The sequence below is a fragment of the Physeter macrocephalus genome, unplaced genomic scaffold, assembly GCF_002837175.3.
Source record: "Physeter macrocephalus isolate SW-GA unplaced genomic scaffold, ASM283717v5 random_31, whole genome shotgun sequence".
In the NCBI taxonomy this organism is placed as follows: Eukaryota; Metazoa; Chordata; class Mammalia; order Artiodactyla; family Physeteridae; genus Physeter; species Physeter macrocephalus.
The window spans coordinates 119,783-143,842 of record NW_021145317.1 but is presented as its reverse complement, the minus strand read 5'-3'; the positions used below and the strand labels follow the sequence as shown (position 1 = coordinate 143,842).

Here is a 24,060-nt window from a genome sequence, read left to right as displayed (position 1 = left end):
CAAAGGGTCTGCAGATCTGGCAGGGGACAAACAGCCAGCCTTCAGGCAGCTGAAGATCCAGGTAAAGCCCCTTTTATTTAGGGCCCATCTCCACACACATACACTGCGATTAAGGCTCAGCTCAGCTGGATTTAGCCATTTAGATCAGTGGTTCTCAGCCTTGGCTGCACCCTGGGATCCCTGGGGGAGCTTTATAAACGCTCTGCCATCCCCACGCGCTCCTGGGTGCTGATTTCACTGGTCAGCGTGTGGCCTCGGCAGCAGGGATTATTTTTTTTTAAGTTCCTCAGGTGATTCTGGTGAGCAATCAAGGTTGAAAACTCCTGATCTAGATTTCAACGTGAACTAATGGGCTTTTCCTGCCTGCTCCCTTTTCTCCTCCATTCTTCCTTTTGGGCAGTGATGAAAGATAGACTGTCCTTACCCTTTGCAAGGCTGAAGCGTGCTGAGAAGTTCCATTTCAATAAGCTAGACGCCCTTACCAAGCTCTAGGGCAGGAGTGGATTTTGGTTCTGTGCGGGCTGGTTGGAGGAGGAGCGGAGAGCAGTGCCGTCCTATGTGCAGAAACCATCCCCGGAATAAGGCAGCCTCCGTTCTCCAGCAGGGATCCCAGGCTTCTCTGTTCTGGGCAGTCCTGCCTCGTATACGAGACTCACTCCACTCTTATGACTTTAGTGCCTTGAGTTTATAGAGCGTCGGCAGAGGCCCGTTAAACCCCCGCACACTGTAGTGTCACGGTATCGCATTTACGGGCGTTTATTTAAACTAACAGCTTGAAGTATTTGAGTGGGAGCAGGAAGTGAAATTGAAAGGCATTTGTTCTGGGGGAGTTTGAAGAGCTGCGTTTCTTCTTTTCCTTTTCCTCTCCCTCCTTGTGTCTGACCAGATAATTTAAGGGTCGTTTGAAGTGCCATTTCCTGCTTTGTTCTTGATGCCTGTGGTGTGTGGGAGGTGTGTGTATTTGTATCCCAAGGGGGGTGGGACATTTCTGAGGGTGTGTTGGCCACAGCCACGGAATACTCAGGAGCATCCTAAGTCACAGAGAATTTGCGAAGGACCAGTGGTGAACGTGCTGCCCCTGGATGGGGTCCCAGCAGGTTCTGTGGTCCGTTTCAGCATTCTAGGCAGACTCTCTACTGATGGATCCTAGGTGACCATCCCGTACAGTTCCCTCCGTTCACAGATGAGAAACTGAGGACCAAGAGAGGAGGTGACGTCCCCTCGGTGAGCTCCTCGTGGAGCTGGGATTGGACCCTGGATCTTGCCCACGCTCTGTGCCACACTGTCTGCCATGCTCAGCTGCGTCCCAGCACCTCCTGAGTTATTACCAGCAGCTCTTTTCCCTTTTACCACTTCCTGAGAACAAGTTTTCTGCCATCTCCAAACCAGCTTCACCTACCTGCTCTGTACTTGGGGAGCCAAAACCTCTGGCAGAAGCGACAGTGGTCAGAGGGCACACTCTAGGGTCGCAAACTTTGGCCAAGGAGAATTTCTGACCTCTCTTTCGAGCAGATTCTTTGCTCTGTGACTTGAAAGTTTTTCCTCTTCGGCCAGTACGTGAGCTGAGATGGCTAAAGTCTCACCTCTGGATATGGTCAACATCTTCTGCCTACTTCTGTAATCACCCAGCAAGAATGTCTGGCTCACAGTAAATCTTTAGACTCATTATAAAGAGGGTTCGCTCATTCATTAAATGAATTAGGCTGAGAGAGGCATCACCCACTGACTTGAGTGCTAAGGATTGCAGATTTTCCTGTTGCTCATTTAGGGAGGAACATGTTGCCAATTTCTCTTGTCACTTCCAGGATCTCGGTCTCCAACCTCGCTGCTGAGGTGAGATTTAGAGACGGTCCCTTCACATCCTGGTACCTGTATTCCCCTCGGAAGGTGGAATCGATAGTTTAATACTCAGCTGACATTCCGCCTTTTACCTCCTTCCACCCATTTTCTTGCCTTTCTTCACTGTCTAGTATTATTTGAGACTTGTGTATCTGCTTATAGACTAAAAGCTTTTTTTTTTTTTTTTTTTTTTTGAGAGCAGGGACCATGTATGAGTCACCTGTTTCCACAAGAATGCCATGTAACAAACAACCACAAAATCTCAGTGGCAGATGATCGCTGTTTATTTCACGAGTCTGCAGTCTAAAGTCCACTGGGAGCGGTTCTGCTGATCTTGGCTGGGTTCACTTGGCATGTTTTGGGGTTGACCAGTTGTTCGCCCATCTAGGCTGGCCTCAGTTGGGGCAACTGAGGGGACTTGGCCCTGCTCCACGTTTCTCATCCTTCAGCAGGCCAGCCTGGCCACGCCCTTCTCATGGTGACGGCAGAGGTGCAAGAGAGAACAGGCCGAAACACACAGACCCTCATGAGGCTGGGCCCAAAACAGGCATACCATTCTCTCCACCTTTTTTATTGACCATAACAAGTCAAGTCCAGATACAAAGGTGGGGAGATAGACTGCCTTTTTTGAGAGGAACTGCAAAATTACAGGGTAAAGGGTATGGGGTCATTAATGCAATCCATATACTGTGGACCTGTATCATTTGCCCTTATTTGGAACTAAGGCTGATGCTTTGCAAATAGTGCATAGTTAATAAATACATGTCACATCAAAGTAAAGTTAATTGATTAGATTTTCTAATCACAACTGCGCTGACTGAATGATGTAGCCATTAGCTGGAGTTTGTTGGAAGGGAAGTTTCTGTCATCCTAGTAGACTCTGAATTTTTTTGTTTTTTTAGAATCTGAATTGTTCCTGCATTGGGTGCAGGGACAGCTTAGTTTTGCCACTAAGAAGTCCCTCCTCGTGTCATCTTTTCTGTCATGGGTTCTGCTGTTGTCATTTGCAGGATCTTGGAGTATAAGTGTCTGAGAGACAGGGACCAAAGCGGGTGAGAACTGTTATCACCCTGACGTGTCTCGGTTGCCTCTGGAAGAGAAATTTGGTTCATGTATTGAGCACTGAATGTGTGTAAAGAGGGAGAAGCAGCTCTGTCCAGTGTCTTTAACTTTTGTTCTTGTTTCTGCCCCCTTAGAGCAGCACATGGAAAGTAGGGTCCATAGGCCAGCAGCTGCATCAGCATTGCCCAGGAGCTTGTTTGAAATGCAGGCGCTGCTTCCTGAATCAGACACCCTGGGGCTGAGGCCCTGGGGATCTGTGTTTTAACAAGTGCTCCAAGTGATTCTGACGGGGAGGAGGTTTGAGACACCCTGCCTAACCCCCGTGGGCCATGGAAACTAACAGTGTGGCGCCCGCTACTGACTCTCAGACGCGGGGCGTGCATGGGGCACCTCTGAGGAGGTCACGATGTAGTCTGAGCCCTGCAATAGTCAGGATTACAGGTTCAGGACCTCCTGGCGTTGGACACCAACGGGGGCACCCACAACCAGCTCACTTAAAGTCACTTGCCCTGCTTTGTCGTTTGCAAGGGTTACACCACTGAGGATGCCAGGGCTGCGTTTTATACCTGCCTTTACACCTAACTTTTATACCTAACTTTATTAGAAGGCAGATCTCAGGGTTGGAACAGGCTCCTTCTCCCCAGACAGACCGGGCAGGTGCGAAGACGTGGGACAAAGTGTGCTCAGGTTCAGACACCTCCTCCCCTTCTTGTCCCCTTGCTCTGGGGACCCCCCCAGGACCACTTGGCCTGTGGGTCCCCACGTCTGGTACAAAGAAATCTGTATGGCTGGTGAGGGCGCTGTCAACACAAAATAAATACCAGCGCTGATCATGAGGAGGAGGGTGGTAGCCTTTGAAGCAGCATTTCACCAGGGTTAGCGGTGTTTTCTCCCCAAAGTCAGAGAAACGCCTGTGTCCAGCCCCCTAACTCTTTTGTGTTCTTTTTAGCTCCGTGAACGAGGCCTGGCCTGCAGGCTGAACTCGGCACAGCCAACTAATCTACGTGTGTGTGTGTGTGTGTGTGTGTGTGTGTGTGTGTGACGGACAGAGTTATCAGTTTGCTCTCTCCAGGACTGAATACCAGCTACCTTGCCCGTATCCCTCACATCCCTATGATGGAGGCTCACACAAGCCTCTTCTGTTTGATTCACATAGAACCGTGAGAAACAGCCCCGTATGTGAGGCCGTGTTTTTCGTTCTATTCAGTCTTTGTATATTCGGATTCTTCCAGTTTCAGCTCTTGCTGTTCTGCCAGATTTCCATCGCATTGATGGCTTCTCTGAATTAATAAGTGTTTTGCAATCGCTGCAAAGTTTTCTTCCCCCAAGCACCGGGACTTATCCATATTGATTTTTTTCCCCCTTTCTCTTTCGTCTCTAGTTACTTCTTAGACGTTCTATTTTGTAAAGTGTTAATAGAATTTTTCTTGCGCTCCGACGCTGTATCTATTCAGGAGGTCTTTGTGAGGCCCATTGTACACTGGACCATAGAGGAAAGAGCTCTATTCTTTACGACAATGGTTGCCCCAAAAAAACATACACAGAGCCTCCTCCTCACTCATCAGGGTGGAGCGAATATTAGGAGGGCAGCATCAGAAAACATCCAAAAGTAGGAAGGAAAAGAGGGACCCAATTACGCACCATGGAAAGGAGGGGCGTTGAAAATACTTTTTTTTAATTCAAAATATTTATTTCCTAAGGGGATCTGAGTTTCAGTACCCAAACATGGCCAACACAGAAGGGGGGCTGGTTGTTTTTACTGTTAGGCATTTTCAGCTCAAAATAAGGACTTGGCAAACATCTTAGAAAATACGGCAGTGGGTGTGAAACGGATGTCATGTTTACCTGCACGATACCCAGCAGGTTTCACCCACCCTCCCCCCACCCCCCCGCACCCCAGGCAGTGGAATCCTTTTCGAGGCCCCGGGTCGGAGTCTGCGATGCCATATGCTCAAATGTGACGGCTCTGTGCAGAAACAAACCAGTTGATCTTCTGGTGGTTTCGCTTGAGGGGTGCACGGGAGGCAGCTGGCTATGGTGTGTTTGGCCTCAGCAGGTGCCTTGGGGACTCGTCAATCCTGCCTGGCCGGGGAGGGGTCTGGTGAAGGCACCCCCCTCTCCAAACTAGCATCCCCTACTCCCCTAAGCCTGATTCCTGGGAGAGAGAGGGCAGCTCCTTGCTGGAGGAACAGTCACCGTGCAAGGCCATTTCCCTCCCAGTAACTGACTACAGAAATGGGGACCAGAAGGGGAAGGCCCCAGGAGCCTGTTTGCTCAGGCTCGGTTGCTTAGCAACACAAGGGGCCCTGACTCCAGAAGGGATTTTTAAGCTAGGCCAGTCCCTTGGAGCTTTGTGTCTGGCTTGCCTACCCCTTCTTCCATTCTTACCTTGACTTTGCTTTTCCCCCTGTTATATTTGATAGCATCTAGAAAAATAGATTTGATTTGTCTGGAGGCACCATTTTATTTTATTTTATTTATTTATTTTTTTTGCGGTACGCGGGCCTCTCACTGTCGTGGTCTCTCCCGTTGCGGAGCACGGGCTCCGGACGCGCAGGCTCAGCAGCCATGGCTCACGGGCCCAGCCGCTCTGCGGCACGTGGGATCTTCCCGGACCCGGGCATGAACCCGTGTCCCCTGCATCGGCAGGCGGACTCTCAACCACTGCGCCACCAGAGAAGCCCTGGAGGCACCATTTTAAACCTGGTTTTATTGCTTTGCCCAGTGTCTTCCCTTCCATTGGAGACTGTCATCTGGTAGGAGTGAGGAATGAATAGCCGATGGTGTTTTTTCTCAGCTGGCTTAACTCAGGCCCCCCAAGCTCGTTTCTGAGCCTTTGAGCTCCAGTGAACAGTGCTTGGTCCTCTGCACCACACGCACACACATGCACACGCACGCACACACGCACACACGCACGCTGAAACTGCTCCAAGCATGGAGCCCTCTGGCTAACAGTTCTGTCCACCCGCAACCATGTGGTTGGACTGTATTTTTACTGCCAACTTTGGGCACAAGGTGAATGAGGAGACCAGGCTACTCGCCTGGCCAAACCAGGTACAGTCTGCAAGGGAATGGCTGATTGGTTTAGGACAGCGCCTGCACTACAGATGTGTCTTTTGTGGAGCAAATAAAGGATTGGATCATAAGTAAACGGAGCGGAATTCAAAGCCAGATCTGGTTTCCTAAGTGTGAGTTTCTCGAGGTCCGTGTGGGACTTGAGTGTGGATCCTGTCTGTCCAGAAATGACTGAAAGGGTTGCAGGGTGCTTGGGAGGACAGAGGAAGGGACTAGGAAGAGAGGCAGAGGATGCCTTTGGTATTTTCCTCTCTTTGATGTTTTTGAAAGGGTCCTAGCATCCATGTATTTGTCTGCTGGGGCTGCCATAACAAAGTACCACAGACTGGGTGGCTTAAACAACAGGAATTTATTTTCTCACAATTCTGAAGGCTAGAAGTCCGGGAGCAGGACATCGGCAGGTGGTTTCTTCTGAGGCCTCTCTTCTTGGCTTGCAGACGACCACCTTTCCTCTGCATCTTCACATGGTCTTCCTTCTGTACCTGTGTCCAGATTTCCTCTTCTTATAAGGACACCAGCCGTACCGAATCAGTGCCCACCCTGATGCCCTCATTTTAACTTAATCACCTCTTTAAACCCTGTCTCCAAATGCAGTCACATTCTGAGATGCTGGGCATTTAGGATTTCAGTATATGAATTCGAGGGGTGGGCGATGGACACAGTTCAGCCCACAGCAGTCAAGATGTTGACGTTTCATTGTTTATAACTGGAAACAATTGAAATATCTATCAGAAGGATAATTTAAGTAAGCTATAGTTTCTCCCTCCATGAAATATTATGCGGCAGTCAAGCTCGTATTCATAATACCTCACACTCCTTAGGATGACTACTATTTTTTTTTAAAAAGGCAGAAAATAACAAGTATTGGCAAGGATGTGGAGAAATTGGAACCTTTATGCACTCTCAGTGGGAATGTAAAATGGTACAGCATCTGTGGAAAACAGTATGGCAGTTCCTCAAAAATTAAAAACAGAATTACCGTATGATCTAGCAGTTTCACTTCTGAGTATATACCCAAAAGAATTGAAAGCAGGGACTCAAAATATTTGTACACCAATGTTCATAGCAGCATTATTCACAATAGCTAAAACCCAAGTGTCCACTGATGGACAAATGGATAAGCAAATGTCGTCTATACATAGATGGAAGATAGATGAACCTTCAGGACATTATGCTAAGTGAAATAAGCCAGTCACAAAAAAAGCAAATACTATGTGATTCTACTTATATGAAATGAAATACTTCGAGTGGTCACAGAGACACAAAGAGACAGAAAGTAGACAGGTGGCTGCCACAGGCTGAGGGCACGAAGGGAGTGGGAGTTCTTGTTTAAAGCGGGTAGAGTTTCAGTTCTACGAGATGAAAAAAGTTCTGGAGATGAATGGTGGTGATGCTTGTGCAATGTTATGAATGTATGTAATACCACTAACTGTACACTTAAAGATGGTTATGATGGCAATTTTTATGTTATGGGTATTTTTACCACAGTGAAAAAAGGATGGGGAAAAAAAGATAGTATTCATGATGTAGTCATCTGGGAATTGTTTGCAATATTGTAATGTTATCTTAAAAAAAGAACAAGGGGGAAATTCCATATACAATATGATTTAAACGATATTAAAATTGGCATATATATATATATATTTTTAAAGCAAAAACTAAAGGGAAGTACATCAGACGTTAACTGTGGTTATGCTAGGTTGAAAAGACGGACAGTGATTTATTTTCTCTTTTGATATTTGTATTTTCAAATAGGTTTTAACAAGCAACATGACTTCTATAATGGAAACTGCCCCCCCCCAATATATAATGTTTTGTGTATTTTGTTAAAATTCCTAAAGCAGACTCTATTTTGTATTTGTTTTGCAGGTGGAGGATGCAATGCTAATGTTTGACAAGACGACCAACAGGCACAGAGGTAAGAACCCCAGTGTTGGGGAGGTTGCCCCTTCATCCTCTCCTGGCTCCATCTCTTCTCACCCCCAGTCCTGCAGACAAAAGATACAGCGACTGTTCCAAAGTCAGGCAGGTGGAGGTGACGTGTGTTGTGGATCTCTATTAATAGAGGGCCACGATAGTGTGGAGAGTTGATACTGGACAGTTAAAACACCATTTCCTTTTGGCTTGGAAACTGTCATTTAATTATGCAGCCACTCCCAACATGTGTTCTGATACACTTTTCCAATCCTTGCTTCCTTAGTCCTTGCTAAACCACAGCACTAAGTGATCCAAGTGGAAATTATTCACAGCAATTACTCAACTGAGTTCTCAATTTGCATTGAAGGAGGGGGTTGAGAAGCACACTGTCAATCTAAAGAGCCAAAAAAACAAACAAAAAAAAGCCTCATCTTAGGTTTATTTGATGTTTGATGTATACAATGAGTACAGACCTGGAAATGCCCTTTTGTGCCTCTTGGATGTTTGGAGGACATCTGCGCTTCCTTGTATTTTCTCCCGTGCTTACTGTCCTGTCCATGTTTTGGAAAATGGGTTTCATCTTGGGGTCTAAAAACCCCTGAAATGACACGCAGGATGTTTTATGTTTCTCTTGGGAGAGGCTTTCTAGCTTTGAATAGATTCTCAGAGGGGTCTCTGACCTCTGCCACCTCACCCCCCCCTCCAAAAAAAAAAAACCAAACACATTGAAATGATTGCTTTAAACAGAAAACTGGATGACTCTAGAAAATCCTCCCCAGAGGAAGCAGGGTCAAAAGTTATGGTTTAGCGTTCCGTTCTCCAGAAGCTCCTGGTTTCTGGGGTTCCTATTCACGGGGCATTAGTGAGCAGAGTTTCTGAAGGGGGGGTGGCAGGAAGCAGCGTTCTAGAGAGAAGGAGCCAGCGAGCAGTGTTTCCTTGCCACTTGGATGGCATTTAGATGTTTCTTGTGTTGTTTACATTCTTGCTGTCCCCTGTGATTAGAAGCAGTTACCCAGTGCTGACTGCACGTCTCCCTGTTCTGAGCAGGCAGGCTGAGTGAAAGGGAGGAAGGAGTGGGTGGGAAGCGACGCTTCCAAGGGTGGGAGAAGGGAGGGGCTGTCCTGAGTGTGCCTGGGTAATCAGGCATCTCATGCATCCACCTACAGCATCCTTAAAAGGGAAAACAGAAAACAGCTGGGGCGTCAGGGGTGTATATGTTGGGGAAGGGATGGGGAGGGGGTAGAGGATGAGGAGTAGGGGGAGGCAAGGAGAGAAAAGAAGAGCTTACAGGTGTGGAAGGATTGCCTTTGTCTTCTGCAACGCTCTGGAGTGAGAGGAAGGTGGTGCCGGTGATGGGCGATTCTTGATGACCCTTGATCATCGTCTGCATTGCGTCGATCTCTATGGTTTTCCCGGCACTGCTTCCACATGCATCTTCTAACTTGATCTTCACAGCAGCCCCCGGAGGGAAAATCACTTAAGTTCTTTATGCCTCAGTTTATTCATCTGCAAAATGGACATAATATTGGTACCTCCTTATAGGATTGTTCGGAGAGCGTCGTGCCAAGCACATCAGCTGTGCATAAATGTTAGGTATTATTATTATTACCATCACGTCCATTTTGTGGATGAGATAACCACGGCTCAGAGGAGGTGCCTTCCGTCCAGGATCAGAGAAGGGACTCACACCTAGGACAGCTGATTTCAAATTCTGCTCTTTGTTGTCTCCACGTGGGGCAGGTTTGTCGAGAAGGGTGTTTTCGTCCTTTATTTTCAGGATGGGCGAGGTCCATCTGAACGTGGCACTCGTGTTCAGTGTTAGAATTCATAATCCTGGAAGATTCCTGAGCGGCTTCTAGGCAGTATTGTTATCATTCTGTTTTGAATATCAGTGAATAAAGGTATTTTTGATCTCTTGCTCTGTGTCAGGCCCTGTGTTGGAGGAGATGACAGATCATCTCATTGAACCCTGTCAGCTGAGCAAGGAAAGAGGTTCGTCATCTGAGGGACCTGAGAGGGCAGGTCAATGACCTGACCCTCCGTGTCGGGTCACTCAGCTGGTAACTGACAGAGGTGGATTCGCACTCAGGACATCAGGCCCAGACACACTGCAGAGGAGGCGCCAGGGAAAGTTCTCCCCTATTTCTAACGCAGATGCCTCCTGCTGTGGTTGAAGCCGCTTCCCCTTCTCCAAGGGCGCTGGGCACAGTGATGGGGTGGGGCTCCCTCTGTGACTGGGTGAGGGAAGTGTTTCCTGTTGTGAGCCTAAGGGAGGTCATCTGTGGCCCAGCACCCAGAGTAGCTTCAGGAACGTGGTCGCTCACTCCCCCAAGTCAGGACTCCTGGTGGCCACGGGCAGGCTGGAGGGCCGGCAGAGCCCCTGGTGCATGCAGGGCGCTGCCCCTTCCCCCGGCCAAGGCAGGGCCTGCCCCGCACCCTTCTGCCCTGCCCGCCTTTAAGATTCCTGTGGTCAGTGCAGGACTCCTTACATAATTCATGGAATCACAACAAGATGAAAGGCAGGGCCTCTTATTCAAAAACTATCAAGGGCCTAAGGGAGGTCATCTGTGGCCCAGCACCCAGAGTAGCTTCAGGAACGTGGTCGCTCACTCCCCCAAGTCAGGACTCCTGGTGGCCACGGGCAGGCTGGAGGGCCGGCAGAGCCCCTGGTGCGTGCAGGGCGCTGCCCCCTCCCCCGGCCAAGGCAGGGCCTGCCCCGCACCCTTCTGCCCTGCCCGCCTTTAAGATTCCTGTGGTCAGTGCAGGACCCCTTACATAATTCATGGAGTCACAACAAGATGAAAGGCAGGGCCTCTTATTCAAAAACTATCAAGAATTTCAAGATGACAGCAGAGCACTCAACCAAGAGCGGAGCCCTTCCGAGCACGGGGTGTATGTGACAGCTCAGGCCGCCCATCCAGGAAGCCGGCCTGAATGGATGCAGCCTGTGGCCGGCCTGATGCTGGTGGGGCGGGGAAGAGAAGGCAGGAGGGACCGTGTGCCCAGAGGTTTCAACAGGAAGGACCTGACACCTGCTGCCCGTTTGCTCCTGTACAGAAATCTGCTCCTGCTGTCCTCCTGTGTCGGCGGGGGCTTTGGCCCATACATGCTTTCCAGCCCCTCCAAACAGCTCAGGAGGAGTTTCTCTCTGGACGGGGTGCTGAAGCTGGGGTAATACTTCAGCGATCCAGAGCGTTAGGGGAGGAAAGAATTTTCTCTGGAGAAAGAACGTATCACAAGAGAAGCACAAATCATAGACGTGGAGCCAGCAGGCCTCACAGCCCTGGCCTGATGGAATGTGCGCTTGGAATCAGGAGATAAGCACGGGAAAATAAAATCCTCCTGCAGCCACCTTGCCCCAACCTTTCCTTCACCTCCTCGGCTTCCTGTTTTCCATTATCTTATCAAGAGGAAAGTGCTGCCGGAGCAGAAGTCGAGGACACCTCTCTGGCTGGCACTGCCGCCAGCTTTCTGCTTAAAGAGGCCCAGACCGTTAACCCCTCCGTGTCGTCAGGGCACTTGCTTAGTGCTTTCCTTCTAACCCAGCCCCGTTGGGCAGCCTGGGCGGTGACTTGTCCTGTGCCCCTGGCATTTTGAAAACCACCTGTGTGCCCCTGAGCCGTGACCACTGCCGTCAGGGAAAACTCCGTGGCACGGGGCCTGGCCTTCTGGGAGTCAGGCCACACTTGCCATTCGGAGCCAGGGGTCGGGGCAGCATTTCCACTTCCTGCCCCACAGTGGCCGCCTCCTGCCCTGTCCCCCGCTGGTCCCGTAGGCACGAGGGTGGCCCTCGGTTGCATCTGCACCGCAGTTTGCTCCTCCTGTTCACAGAAGCGCCAGCCCGTGTTTCTTCCCACTTTACGTCTGCGCTCGGACCTCGGTAGCACCGTGGGAAAGAGTCCAGGGGAGAGTCCGGCGGACAGTGAGCCCTCCAGGGAGGTGCATCCTCCATCCTGGAAGCAGGAAGGTCGTTCAGCATCTGACTCTCACAGAAGCGTGGAGTCTTCCCACCTCCGTCCTTAGAGGGACCGTCTTCCAGCTTCTGCTGCCCCTTTGTGTTTAGCCAGGGGCACTTTTCCTAAGCTTTCTGAACCCCTCAGGCTCTGCCTCTGGAAGATACATGATCTGGGACCGATGAGCTCCAGGACCTAAAGTATGCTTCTGGCTTTTAGCTTTTTAACTGGAAGTATGTTCCGGATTGTTTCCTTTTTCTGACCAGGCGGGGGGGAGCCGTTGTCTCCCGTAGGGGTCCCTGAGATGGGGCTGGGTCCGCAGGAGGTTCGTTGGGGGGTGCTCTTCACGGGGGCTGGGCAGAGGCAGATGACGACCTGCGATGCCCTGGGGAGTTTGAAGAGAGGGTGGTCCTTCAGCTGCCCCAGTTATCCCCGTGTGTTGATCAGTCATAGGAGGCAGCCCACCTGGGAAGCAGGTGTCATCTTGGGCTTGTACCGAGGAAGTCCTGGAGGGGACCAACGGCTGGGGCCGTCATCCAGCAGCACTCCCAGCGGCTGGGGAAGATGACCTTCGTTCCTGAAGGGGGGGTCTGACCCCACCGCCCCCATCAGAGTGTACACCATAGTGGTACAGGGTTCTGTGTTAACCAGGGTGGGTTCACACTCCCGGTAGAAACAGCCACTTTCTGAGCAGCCCGAAACCAGGTGCTTAGCGCGTACTGTGGAATCTTTATGAACTGAGCTGCCCAGAGAGGCACGCTAGTCCAAGCAGAGCTTAGACGTAAACCCCACCCTGTCCAGCCCTGAGCCCGTGTTCTTAGCCGCTCTGCAAGCACGGGGCTAGGCAGTGGTTTAAAGCAGGAGAGTCGGTGATCTTAAGGACTTGAGCACCTCCTTATTATTAGTCCTTCTCCACACCTATCCTCTTGCTGGACTACGATGTACCTCCGTTTTTCAGATGGAGAAACTAAGGCATGTGGAGTTTTGGAAAGCCGCACGGCAGGTTCCCACAGCCAGCTGGGGAGCTGAGCTACTGGTGGAAGCTCGGGCCTTCCTTGGCCCCGCCCATCGCTTCATTTCGTGGCCTCCTCTGAGACCCTTTGTGCCCAAGGAGAGAGAGAGAATGGTGGCTTTCCAGTCTTTTCAGAGTCATTTCATTTGCTCTCTAAACGTTCTTAGAGGTGGGCTGAAGAATATTGGACTGTTCATCAAAGGATTTAATCATTGGGGAAAAGTTCGTTGCTTTATCCTTGCAGAGCTCAGATAAGATCTTGAATTCAGCATTCGGTATTGATCCCAGAGTGGGGCTGGAGGTGAGCAGGGAGGGAAGAAACAACAAGGTGCTCTCCTTTCTGATTTGCTCTTTGGCGGGCGGTTGGGGGGAAGCTGGCTGAGGGCCAGGGGGCGGGAGGACTCTCCCTGTATCGGCCCTGTTTGAGACAGTGGATGGCGGGGATGCTGGTTGCTGAAATACATCTCTCACTCGCCTCCTCATGGGGGCAGGGAGCCCCCCCAAGAGCTCATTCCAGGGGAGCCTCAGATGTGCTGCCTCCCTCTGACCTCAGGGCCTGCACAGCCAGGTCCCTCCAAGTCTGGCGCGTCAGGGGAGAGCTGGGTGGCTGGGGGCCCAGTGGAAAATGAGCTGGATGTCTTTGAAGCTTATCAGGTGGCCTGGTGAGGGTCAGCTGGAGAGGGAGTGGTTTCTGGCGAGTACAGAGGAGAGACCTGGGGACAGGCCTTCTCACTCCCAGTGGCTTCCATTACCCAGCAGGCCTGTTTGCTCCAGAACATTGCCAGAGGCGAAGGAACAGGATACAGAGAGAAAAATAAAGATCAGGGTGATGGATGACTCCTCTCCCGACTGTTAGCAGTTGCTTATTAAGTGCAGTGCTAATGGCTTTGGAGAGGAACAGCAGGTCCGAGGCAGTCTCCCGTTCTGTGAATCTCAGAGGGCACCATCCCCAGCAGGCCCCCTGGACAAAGAAAGTCCTCTCCCAGGGCGGCTGTGCCCATCGGGAGTTCCCAGGCTGGAAGGGCCCCGTGGTGGACCCTGTGGCTGGAGGGAGCAGCCTTCTGCAGTCTCACCTCAAGGCAGCAAGACTGAGCTTGGCTTCTCCCAAGAAGCTCGTACGGCATCTCTATCCCCAAAAGCAGTTGGCCGAAGTTTAAGGTCTTCGTAATTTGCGTAATTAGTTTATTTATTAAAACGGTGCCTGTGTGATGTAGCTGAAGCTGCTGTGATAGAAGACAGTGCGTTTCTTTTTCTTTTAATAAATTTACTTATTTTATTTATTTACTTCTGGCTGCGCTGGGTCTTCATTGCTGCGCGCAGGCTTTCTCTAGTTGCGGCGAGCGGGGGCTACCCTTCGTTGCGGTGCGCGGGCTTCTCATTGCGGTGGCTCCTCTTGTTGCGGAGCACGGGCTCTAGGCGCGCGGGCTTCAGTAGTTGTGGCTCGTGGACTCTAGAGCGCAGGCTCAGCAGTTGTGGCGCACGGGCTTAGTTGCTCTGCGGCATGTGGGATCTTCCCGGACCAGGGCACGAACCCGTGTCCCCTGCATTGGCAGGCAGATTCTTAGTGACTGTGCCACCAGGGAAATCCCGATAATGCTTTCCTAAGGAGAAAAAACAGCCCTTAATGTCCTGACTACCTGCCAGACACTCACTTTTGAAATTGACCTCTGAAGTCCAGACTGACTCTTTCTAGTAAACTAAAGATGATTAAAAATCACACTGTAATTGTTTGTTTATTGATGCCCATTTCCCAAGGGGGGAGGAGGAAACGGAAGAAGAGTTTCACAAAGGCGTAAATTAAATTAAAAATAAAAAAGCATTGCTTCATTTGTAGGTGTGGAGTGTCGAAGATAATGTATGTGTGTTTTTCCTAATGACATTCTAACATTTTGACTTTATTTACCTGGGAGAGAGGGTTGGGACTCTACAACCCATAAATGTGAGTTTGTAGGATGGAGGAAGGAGTGTGTTTGACAAAGAGGATGAGTCCCTCTGGGTGGGAAAGGGTTGTTGGATGGGGTAGAAAGCAGGATAAGGGTTTGGAGAATCACAGCTGGTGAGGAACCCTGTGCCGATGTGAGACAATGGCATCCTGCACAGCACCGGTGCCCAAGGTCAGGGTCTGGAGCAGGATTTGCTGCGGGGTCTACCCTGCTGGGGTCATGCCCTTTGCGTCTCCCCCACCTCACAGATCCGCTCTCTCGTCCGCTGATGCTGTTAGGTACCCATCACTCTCTAACGCAAGTCCGAGATGTGTTAAGGGGTTTATTGGCAACCTGTAAGCCAGTAGCTGATTATTATTGACATTGATCCCAATTCTGCGCCTGAATTGGAAGCCAGTCCACAGGAAAGCTGCTGGTCTGTCACAGGCCTCTAACACCAACCAAGGGTCTTGGTCGGATAGAGCTTTCAGCCTAGGCTGTAGTGTGATGTGGTCACCAAGCATGTCTGTGGGCTCTTTTCATGCAAGTAGAGAGTTTCAGGTTAGGTGATAATCCTCGTCTCTTCCCAGAGTGGACCAATGTCAGTGTGGGACACCTGTTTTAGAAAGGTATTGAGGGACTTCCCTGGTGGTCCAGTGGTTAAGACTCCACGCTTCCACTGCAGGGGGTGAGGGTTCGATCCCTGGTTGGGGAACTAAGATCCCGCATGCCACGCAGTGGCCAAAAAAAAAAAAAGGTATTGATAAATGTGGAGTCTAAGGGAGAATGTTAGAATGGGGTAGAAACTCAATACAATTGAATCTCCCCCATCCCACCTGGATAGAAGAGCCTGGTTGGGGTGCTGGCAGCGATGTGTAATTTGCTGCCTTTGGGTTCTTGGAGAGGTTCTGTTGGAAAACAATTACGTGCAGACTTGAAATTGGGCACGCTTCAGTTAGAACGAGGAAGAACTGCCAAGTCCCACAGCGGTGTAAATGGACAGCCACATGCCTCTCCACTAGGTTCTGTGCTCCCGGCGGGCTCGTGCTAAAGCTGGGCTGTATACGGTGGCCTCCACCAGGAGGGTGCATCTAGGGCTTTGCCCAGAGGCTATGCAGCCTGGGCCCCCCGCCTCTGGCCCCCAGCGCAGTCCCCTCAAGGCCTGACCTGTCACCGGGCCCATCTCAGGACCTCCTCCAAAGGAAGGGCGGCCACAGAGGGCGAAGGACGGGAGCTGGGTAAAGAGCTGCAGCCCCTACCCTGAGCCGTCTCTCAGAGACCAGCCCCCGGAGCTGTCTGCACATTTTATTTTCTCGTTAAATAAACACCATTAGCCTTCCCGAGAAATTGGTGCAAACATGACCTCGCAAATAACCAATTAGAAGGGCAGGGTCGAAGGGGGCTGTGAATTTGCAAACATGTAGAGGAGGCCATTAAAGATGCCTGTAGCTTCCCCAGCCCTGGCAACATCGATCTGAGACCTTAATTTTATTTCTGACAGGAAAACAAGGAGCCCACTTTAATTTTTTTCTTCCCTGAGCTAACTGTATTCCGGAAGTGCCCATTCCGGCGCTGTCTCTTGAGATATTCATCAACGTGGGAGCTCAGTTTCTGTTCACCTGCTTTCTCTGTGGATGGGGACTTACACGGAGCCCGCAGCGCCCTGGCAACAGGGGAGGCCAGGGTGGGGGGCGGTCATGGCCCCCTGGATGCCCCTTGGTGTCCCAGCTGGAGGATAAATCTGAAACCCCTTTCCTTCGGAATAAAAGCCCTGGCACCAAAAGGGTGGTGAGCTAGTAGATCTTCCTTCCTCCCTCCTGGCTGTGGCCCACGGAAGCAGAAAGGGAGTGGGCCCGGGGTCAGCCACTTCATTGACCCAGAAACGGTTTTTTGTGGAGAGAGACAATGAGGCTTTTGTTCGGCCCTGTTCCCATAGAGGCCCAGCTCCCAGCTCCGACTCTCACAAGGTTTCAGATCTCTGAAGAGAGAGGAGCCTTCAGCTCGGCCACTTGGTTAAAAGCATCCCTTCTTAGCATCACGGCGCCGCTAGGGGTTGAGCCGGGGGGCCAGAAGCCGGGCGCCTGCTTCCTGCTGGGACTCCAGGAGCCCCCGGGATTGTTCAGCTCTGGACTTGAGCTTCTGTTTGGGCCCTGGGTTCGGAGGACATTCCCTGGCCCATCTGTGTCTCTGTCACAGGACACACGGGAAAGGAGCCTGAGTTTAGTGCTGCCCAGACTTGGCTTCAGTCCCAGCTTCCCTGGGCGTGATCTCAGGTGGTCCCCGAAGGGCTCTGAGCCCCGTTTCGCTCTCTGGAGGCAGCACATCTGCTCTGCACGAGTTAATGAGCCGCTTGCGAAGTGCCCACAGAGAGCGGTCGGTGCCAGTAGCCTTAGTTCTTTCCTTTCCCCCTTAAAGAGCTGCCGATTTAACTTCTTTAGGCAAGTTACAATGTTTATTTGAACTTTTTAAGACCTAGTCTTTAAAAAAAGTTTTCCCCTCCTCTTCACACATGAAACATATGTTTGCCTGTGCATGGAATATTTCTGAAAGGATAGTCACAAAACTGGCAACAAAGAGTGAGAATGGCCAAGTGGCTAGGAGCACGTGCTCTGGAGTCAGACAGCTGGTGTTTGCATCTAAGCTTTGTGACTTCATAACTGTGTGGGCAAGTTACCTACGCTCTCTGTGACTCGAGATTCCTCATCTGAAAAACAGGAATGATGACGTCGGGTTAGCCTGAGGCTTATATCAGTTAATAAGTATAAAGGACTTGGAATAATCTCCAGCTATAGAAAGCACTCGAATATGTTTTATGCACAAATATATACACTCATCGATGCAACTATACATAAATAAAAAACAGCATTTGCTTCTGGGGAAGAGGATTAAGTGACCAGTGGTCCAAAGATACAGGAAAACTTTTCACTTTATACTCATTTACCTTTCGAATTTTTGTACCCTATGCATTTATTACCTAGTCAAACAAATACTTTTTTAGTGTAAGCTTTTACAATTCATCCCAATTTGAATTGTAAATATAGTGATAGAACAGCATGAGAGAATTTTCAAAAGGAAAAAGTTCATCCCATCTCAGTATGCTAACACAATAACTGTTGTCACTTCTACCGTGTTCCTGACGCTGGCGTAAATATTTTTAAACTTGGTTGTCTTTATGGGGTTAGTAGAACATGTGGCATCTCAGATTTTGCTGAATGAGGGATGGGTCCCGCCTCATCTGAGTTTTCTGTCCTGCCAGGGAGAGGGGGCCTCAGAGCTCCAAACAAGACTTGATTATATGCAGCCGAGAATCCTTTGCCTCTGAGTCACCTCTGTCTTTTTCTTTCCATAAACAGAGAGTCGGATGGATAGATGAGGATTTTCTTAGTCGTTTCTGCTCTTTCCAGACAACCTGCTATTAATAGAATAGCCAGACGGGCCCCAGTCTGAAAAGAAGCCCCGTTTGCTTGAGTTTATCCCAGACCAGAGGTGAGAGAGGTCAGAACAGAGAGACCCTTCGTTCCAGGAGTCCAAGGTCTTTTAATTAAAGAAAAAAAAAGTTGGGCTTCCCTGGTGGCGCAGTGGTTGAGAATCCGCCTGCCGATGCAGGGGACACGGGTTCGTGCCCCGGCCCGGGAAGACCCCACGCGCCGCGGAGCGGCTGGGCCCGTGAGCCGTGGCCGCTGAGCCTGCGCGTCCGGAGCCTGTGCTCCGCAACGGGAGAGGCCAGAGCGGTGAGAGGCCCGCGTACCAGAAAAAAAAAAAAAAAAAAAAAAAGTTGAAAGCATTTTCCTAACCCAAGTTATGATTACTAAACATGTGGGAACCTTCTACAATGTGGCACATACAGAATCCTCCTCTGTGCCCCTGTTGCTTATAGCTTAAGAGTCAAGGCAGGTACCCAGTTAGTGAAGCTGGTGAGTTGTCTGGTGGCCAAGGGGTGAGAGCCTCGGTCTCCAGTCACACTGCTGGGTTCAAATTCCAGCGCCACCACTCAGTAGCTGCGTGACCTTGGGGCAAGTTATTAAACTTCTCTCAACCTCAGTTTTCTCATCTGTTTAATGGGGAATGTTATTAATTTATGGACTTGTGAGGTTTAAGAGAGAGAATTTATGTGAAGCATCTGATGTTTATACTATCTTTAAATATTAACTTTATTACTATCATAATAAAGTTAGGTTACTGTTGTGTTACTACTAATAAGAATACCGTTACTATCACTCCTTGAGGAATGAAGGCTAAAGCTTGCTGACTGGAGAAAATATTCACACTCTAGAGAGCTGTTGGCAGATGCTGTTAGGTTTTCCTTCATCTTAGGGGTTGAATTGAATCCCCCTCAAAAGGTATGTGGAAGTCCTAACCCCTTTGTATCTCAGCATGTGACCTTAGGCAGAAATAGGGTCTTTGCAAATGTCATCAAGTTAAGATGAGGTCAAACGGGGGTAAGTTGGTTCAATGCGATGGGTGTCCTTCTAAGAAGAGGGAGGACACGTGAAGGGAGACACGGAGAATGTCACGTGACCACGGAGGTGGAGATTGGAGTGTGGAGCTGTGAGCCAAGGCCCGGTGAAGCTAAGAGAAAGGTTGGGACAGATTTTCTCCTAGAACCTTCAAGAGAACGTAGCCCTGCCGACACCTTGATTTTGGACTTCCAGCTTCCAGAGCTGTGAGAGAATAAACTGCTGTTGTTTTAAGCCCCCCAGTTGGTGGTGCTTTGTTCAGCAGCCCTAGGAAACGCACACAAGAGGACAAAGCAGTGCTTCCTGTCGGGCGAGTTCCCTGCTCACCGGTGGCCTGCAGCCTCCAGGGGCGAACACAGCCGTTTCTCCCTGCAGGTTCCCGTCCACGTCACAGCTGCTCCCTCCGCAAAATTATGTGCAAGAGAAATTAGAGAAAAGACCTTCTACTTAAGAGAACATGGCCCCCAAATCCTGATGTAGTTCACGGCTTGCCCAAGTCTAATTTGGCCGAAGACCATGAAATTGACCTTAGGGTGTTAGAGAGAACTTTTTGGTAGAGAAAGACACTTGAAGAACTCTGAGGTTTAATGTTGAATTTGTAGCCTTTGGAGCGCAGTCATTTCTTTCTAAGCCAAGGATTTACCAATACACCTAGGAGGTGTCAGAACCCCCAACTCCAAGAATGCAAACCATACCCAGCAGACTGGTATTTCCAGCTGGTTCATTCAACTTGGCTATTTAGGGAAATGGAAATAGGGCCAAAAAAAAAAGAGGGAGAGGGCTTCCCTGGTGGTGCAGTGGTTGGGAGTCCGCCTGCCGATGCAGGGGACGCGGGTTCGTGCCCCGGTCCGGGAAGACCCCACATGCCGCGGAGCGGCTGGGCCCGTGAGCCGTGGCCGCTGAGCCTGCGCGTCCGGAGCCTGTGCTCCGCAACGGGAGAGGCCACAACAGCGAGAGGCCCGCGTACAGCAAAAAAAAAAAAAAAGAGAGCGAGAAAGAGAAAGAAATCAGGAGAACTCATATGTATGACAACACAAACCTTACCATCCTTACATACCTGCCCCGACTTCCACCCTGGAAAAAATAAGAAAGAAAACAGCAAGACAACACTGAACTTCAAACCCTGCCAGACAGACTTCTTGATTTCTTTATGTTGTCCCAGCAACCCTTCCAGGCAGGAACAATTGCCAAATTCAATCCTAGAGTGAGTTTCTGAGCTAAATTAATGCAGTTGAGGGTCAAAGTGGTAACACCTACAAGGTCTCCGGGCGGAGGACGCCGGTAGGCCCAGCAGTAATTAACAGTTTCAGCCCCGGACGTGCTTCTCTTAATCCCCGGGGTTTGGTTGGCAACCCTGGCAGTGCGCAAAAATAACTGCCGTGGTTTTACTGTGATCAAAGTTGTGTGCCTTTGAGCACTCCCTACAAATTTGAAATTTCTTCCTCAACTTGCCACCCCATCTTGATATCAGGAGATAATTGAAAGGGCTTCCTTCTCTCTGAATGTTTCCAGCACTGGTGCCTGTGTTCCAGCACCCCAGGCAGAGCCGGCGCCTCTGCACCAGATCTGCGAAGCACACAGTGCCGACATCCGATTTATCATCTCGGAGGCTGGGCTGGTTCATGGATGATTCATGACTCTGCTTTCCACTGCTGCTGGAGGGTGACATGACATCATCCATCCCGGGCCCAGAATAGATACAGAGGCAACAGTGGCCCCTGTTCTGTCTCTCACCAGCCCTGGGCTCCCTTCCGTATCACACCCAGCAGCTGTGTGTTCCGCGGAGTAGAATGGTGGGGGGTGGACCCAGAGAGCCCGTCGGAAGTATCTCCTTAGTCGGAGGCTAAAAATGTGTTCCGACGCTGCTGTAGCTGCACAGTAAAGCAGAGGCGGGTACTTTTGCCCAAAGTTCACCTCTTCCCCTTCTGTTCTTTTAGTTGGAATTTAGATTTTACTCGTAACCCTAAGAGCTCCGTAACTCCTGTGGCCAGCTTTGGTTTTCTCACTCGGAGACAGGGTTGGTTGGGAAGGTCTGGGGGACGTAAGCCATCCCACAGCCCAGCATTAGACAGACGCCCGTATGACGAATGATTGCTGTCACGTCGGAGGTCTGGACCGCATCAGCAGTTTGCAGCCCTGGGTGCACATTAGAATCGCCGGGGAGTTTTTAAAACATACTAATGTCTCTGGGGCCCACCCCAGATCAATTAAGTGAGACTCAGGGTTGGAGCCCTTGGCTGAGTGTTCGCGTTTCCCCCAGCTGAGTGCCGACAGGGCTGGGAACCCCCACGTCACGTGATCTCCCAGGACCCTTCCAGCTTTAAAACCTCTTAAAAAGCTGTGCTTCGGACCAAGCCTTTGACCCCGGCCTTCTCTGGGCAGTGGGGTGGCCTGTGCCCTGGTGTGTAAGCCCGGGAAGGGTGGTGGTGGCCTCCAGTGATTGATGTGGGGAGTGGGAGGTATGAAAAACTACCATCCCTTTGTGCTGGGTGTGAATCTAGTTACCCCCTCCCAGAACACTCTGCTGGCTTCCCATCACTGTTAGGATGAGGCCTAAAACGCTGACACTGCGCTGCAGAGTCTTTGATTTCCGGCCCTTCTTCGGTCTCCAGCTTCCCCCCAGACGTGCTCCCTGCAGACACACTGACCTGGGCCCTTCCTTAACAGGGCCGCCCACACGGGCTGTTCCTTGGGCTGCCAGGAACAGTCTGTCTCTCACTCCCGGCCAGCTCCTCAGCTTTCAGGCCTGGGCTTAAGTGTCCTTTCCGCTGGGGACATCTCCTCGAACCGAAGACAAGGTTATTAGCTCCGGCCACGTCTGTGCTCTCGGTTCTTAACGATTGTGTTATCTGCTTGATTGTTCGGTTCTCCTCTGTGTCTTCTTCCCCCTTATAGTTCCCGAGCTTGGCAAACAGTATTAACATATGATCAGAGGGCGGCTGGCGGACAGGCAGGCCCTTCTCACCTTGGTCTCATTTGGCTGAAGATGGAGAGTGATCAGTCTGCACTGCTTTGCTGTGTGCTTGCCCCCGACTCCCAGCCCCAGCTGAGACCTGCTCTAGCAAAAGGGGGGGTGCGGTGTGTAGAAGCCTTGTCAGGAGGATGGTGTTTTCTGGAGAGGGCTTTGGAGAACTGAAGAGATGGTTCTGAACCCTTCTGTTTTTCCAGCACCTTAGGAAGGAACAGTTATCCACCAAACTGATGGGAGTTCTTTCTTTCTTAAGAGGGGAAAAAAAAAATGCCCTTGGTATTGTTTTTTTCTAAAGTTGATATTTATTAAAATAATATTTTTGACAAAATATTCTGCAAATGATTATATTTTAAAATTCTCATTAAAGTGAAAAATTCTTGATCGTAACCCAATGACTGAAGTATTTTCCTTGTTGTTTTTTTAATAGATCTTTACTGGAGTATAATTGCTTCACAATAAATACTGTGTCAGTTTCTGTTGTACACCGAAGTGTACAAGAAAGTTTTGTTTTTCGAAGAATTTTTTGATTTCCTATAAGCCATTGCATTTACTGCTGTAAACTAGAGTCAAAATGGATTGTTCACTTTAAAATATTAATTTTTTTAATAGATCTTTATTGGAGTATAATTGCTTCACAGTACTGTGTTAGTTTCTGTTGCACAACAGAGCGAATCAGCCATATGCATACACGTGTCCCCATATCCCCTCCCTCTTGAGCCTCCCTCTCATCCTCCCTATCCCCCACCTCTATCTAGGTGGTCACAAAGCACCGAGCTGATCTCCCTGTGCTATGCGGCTGCTTCCCACTAGCTAACTATTTTACATTTGGTAGTGTATATATGTCAGTGCTACTCTCACTTCACCCCAGCTTCCCCCTTCTACCCCATGTCCGCCACATCTTCTTTATCCATTCATCTGTCGATGGACATTTAGGTTGGTTCTTTGGTATTGTTGTAGTCGCCCTTTACAGCTGATCTGGAAGAAAGGCTGAAAATATTGGTTCAGTTTTTTTAAAAAAAGGATCAGTCCTGCCCTCCTAACCCGTGATGCCTGGTGCCACCTCGTGGGCTGGTGAGAAGGCTCACTCCAACCTGGGGTCTGTACCAGGATTTAAAATGCTCGTGCGAAAGGTGTGTACTTACAGATGGATTCCTAAATTTCCTCCCCACTTCCAAAATCACTAGGCTTGGCATCTTAAGTCTTGTTTTAATTAAGCTGATTCATTTGCCCTGGAAAGATTTCCTGATTCAGCTAGTATATTTATGTATAAACTACTCTGGAAACACCTGGCAATTTTTCTGAGTGACAATAAGGAAACATAGTCTGAAAATTATGATTTAATTTGTTCCCTCCCTCATGATGTCTTACCTTTTTAAAAAATTTGGTAAGATTTACAAAAGAGGCTTTGTATTTTGCCCATGGTACTAATCCTGTTCTACAGAAGAAATATGTATCAACAATACCTAATAATTTCCCTTTCTATATTTTTAGAACTCTAGCTTCTAATGGACAATGGAATCATTCCTTGGCAAATGGGAAATCATCTAATTGCATGTTTTTATTTATTGTGAATTTTCAGGTAGGCTCCAGAAGAGATTGGTGAGCATATAAAAAAAGAGTAAACAGTATATTAATGACCATTTTCTGGAGTTACCACCCTTGGGTTGCATCACAGCTGTGTGGGGGGGGGGGCAGGGAGAGGGAGGAGTGGTGCACATTTGAATTGGACGTGGCCCTTGGTTGGTTTTTAAAAAGTAGATTGGAATCAAAGATGTCATAAAGGGGGCTTCCCTGGTGGCGCAGTGGTTGAGAGTCCGCCTGCCGATGCAGGGGACGCGGGTTCGTGCCCCGG

General features: G+C 49.7%; 1 protein-coding gene across 12 annotated transcripts in view; it reads left to right on the top strand.

Moving 5' to 3' along the window:
• The window catches only part of LOC102994886 (RNA-binding protein Musashi homolog 2), a 176,821-nt gene that overhangs the window by 33,813 nt on the left and 118,948 nt on the right, over positions 1-24,060 (top strand). For 11 of the 12 annotated variants that reach the window (XM_028483447.2, XM_028483444.2, XM_028483445.2 and 8 more), the window contains exon 2: positions 7,846-7,894. In XM_028483447.2, the coding sequence (XP_028339248.1) occupies positions 7,846-7,894 (49 nt within the window). Of the gene's footprint in view, positions 1-5,551; positions 6,090-7,845; positions 7,895-24,060 lie in introns of those variants that run through there. The other variant, XM_028483441.2, reaches the window with a different exon arrangement.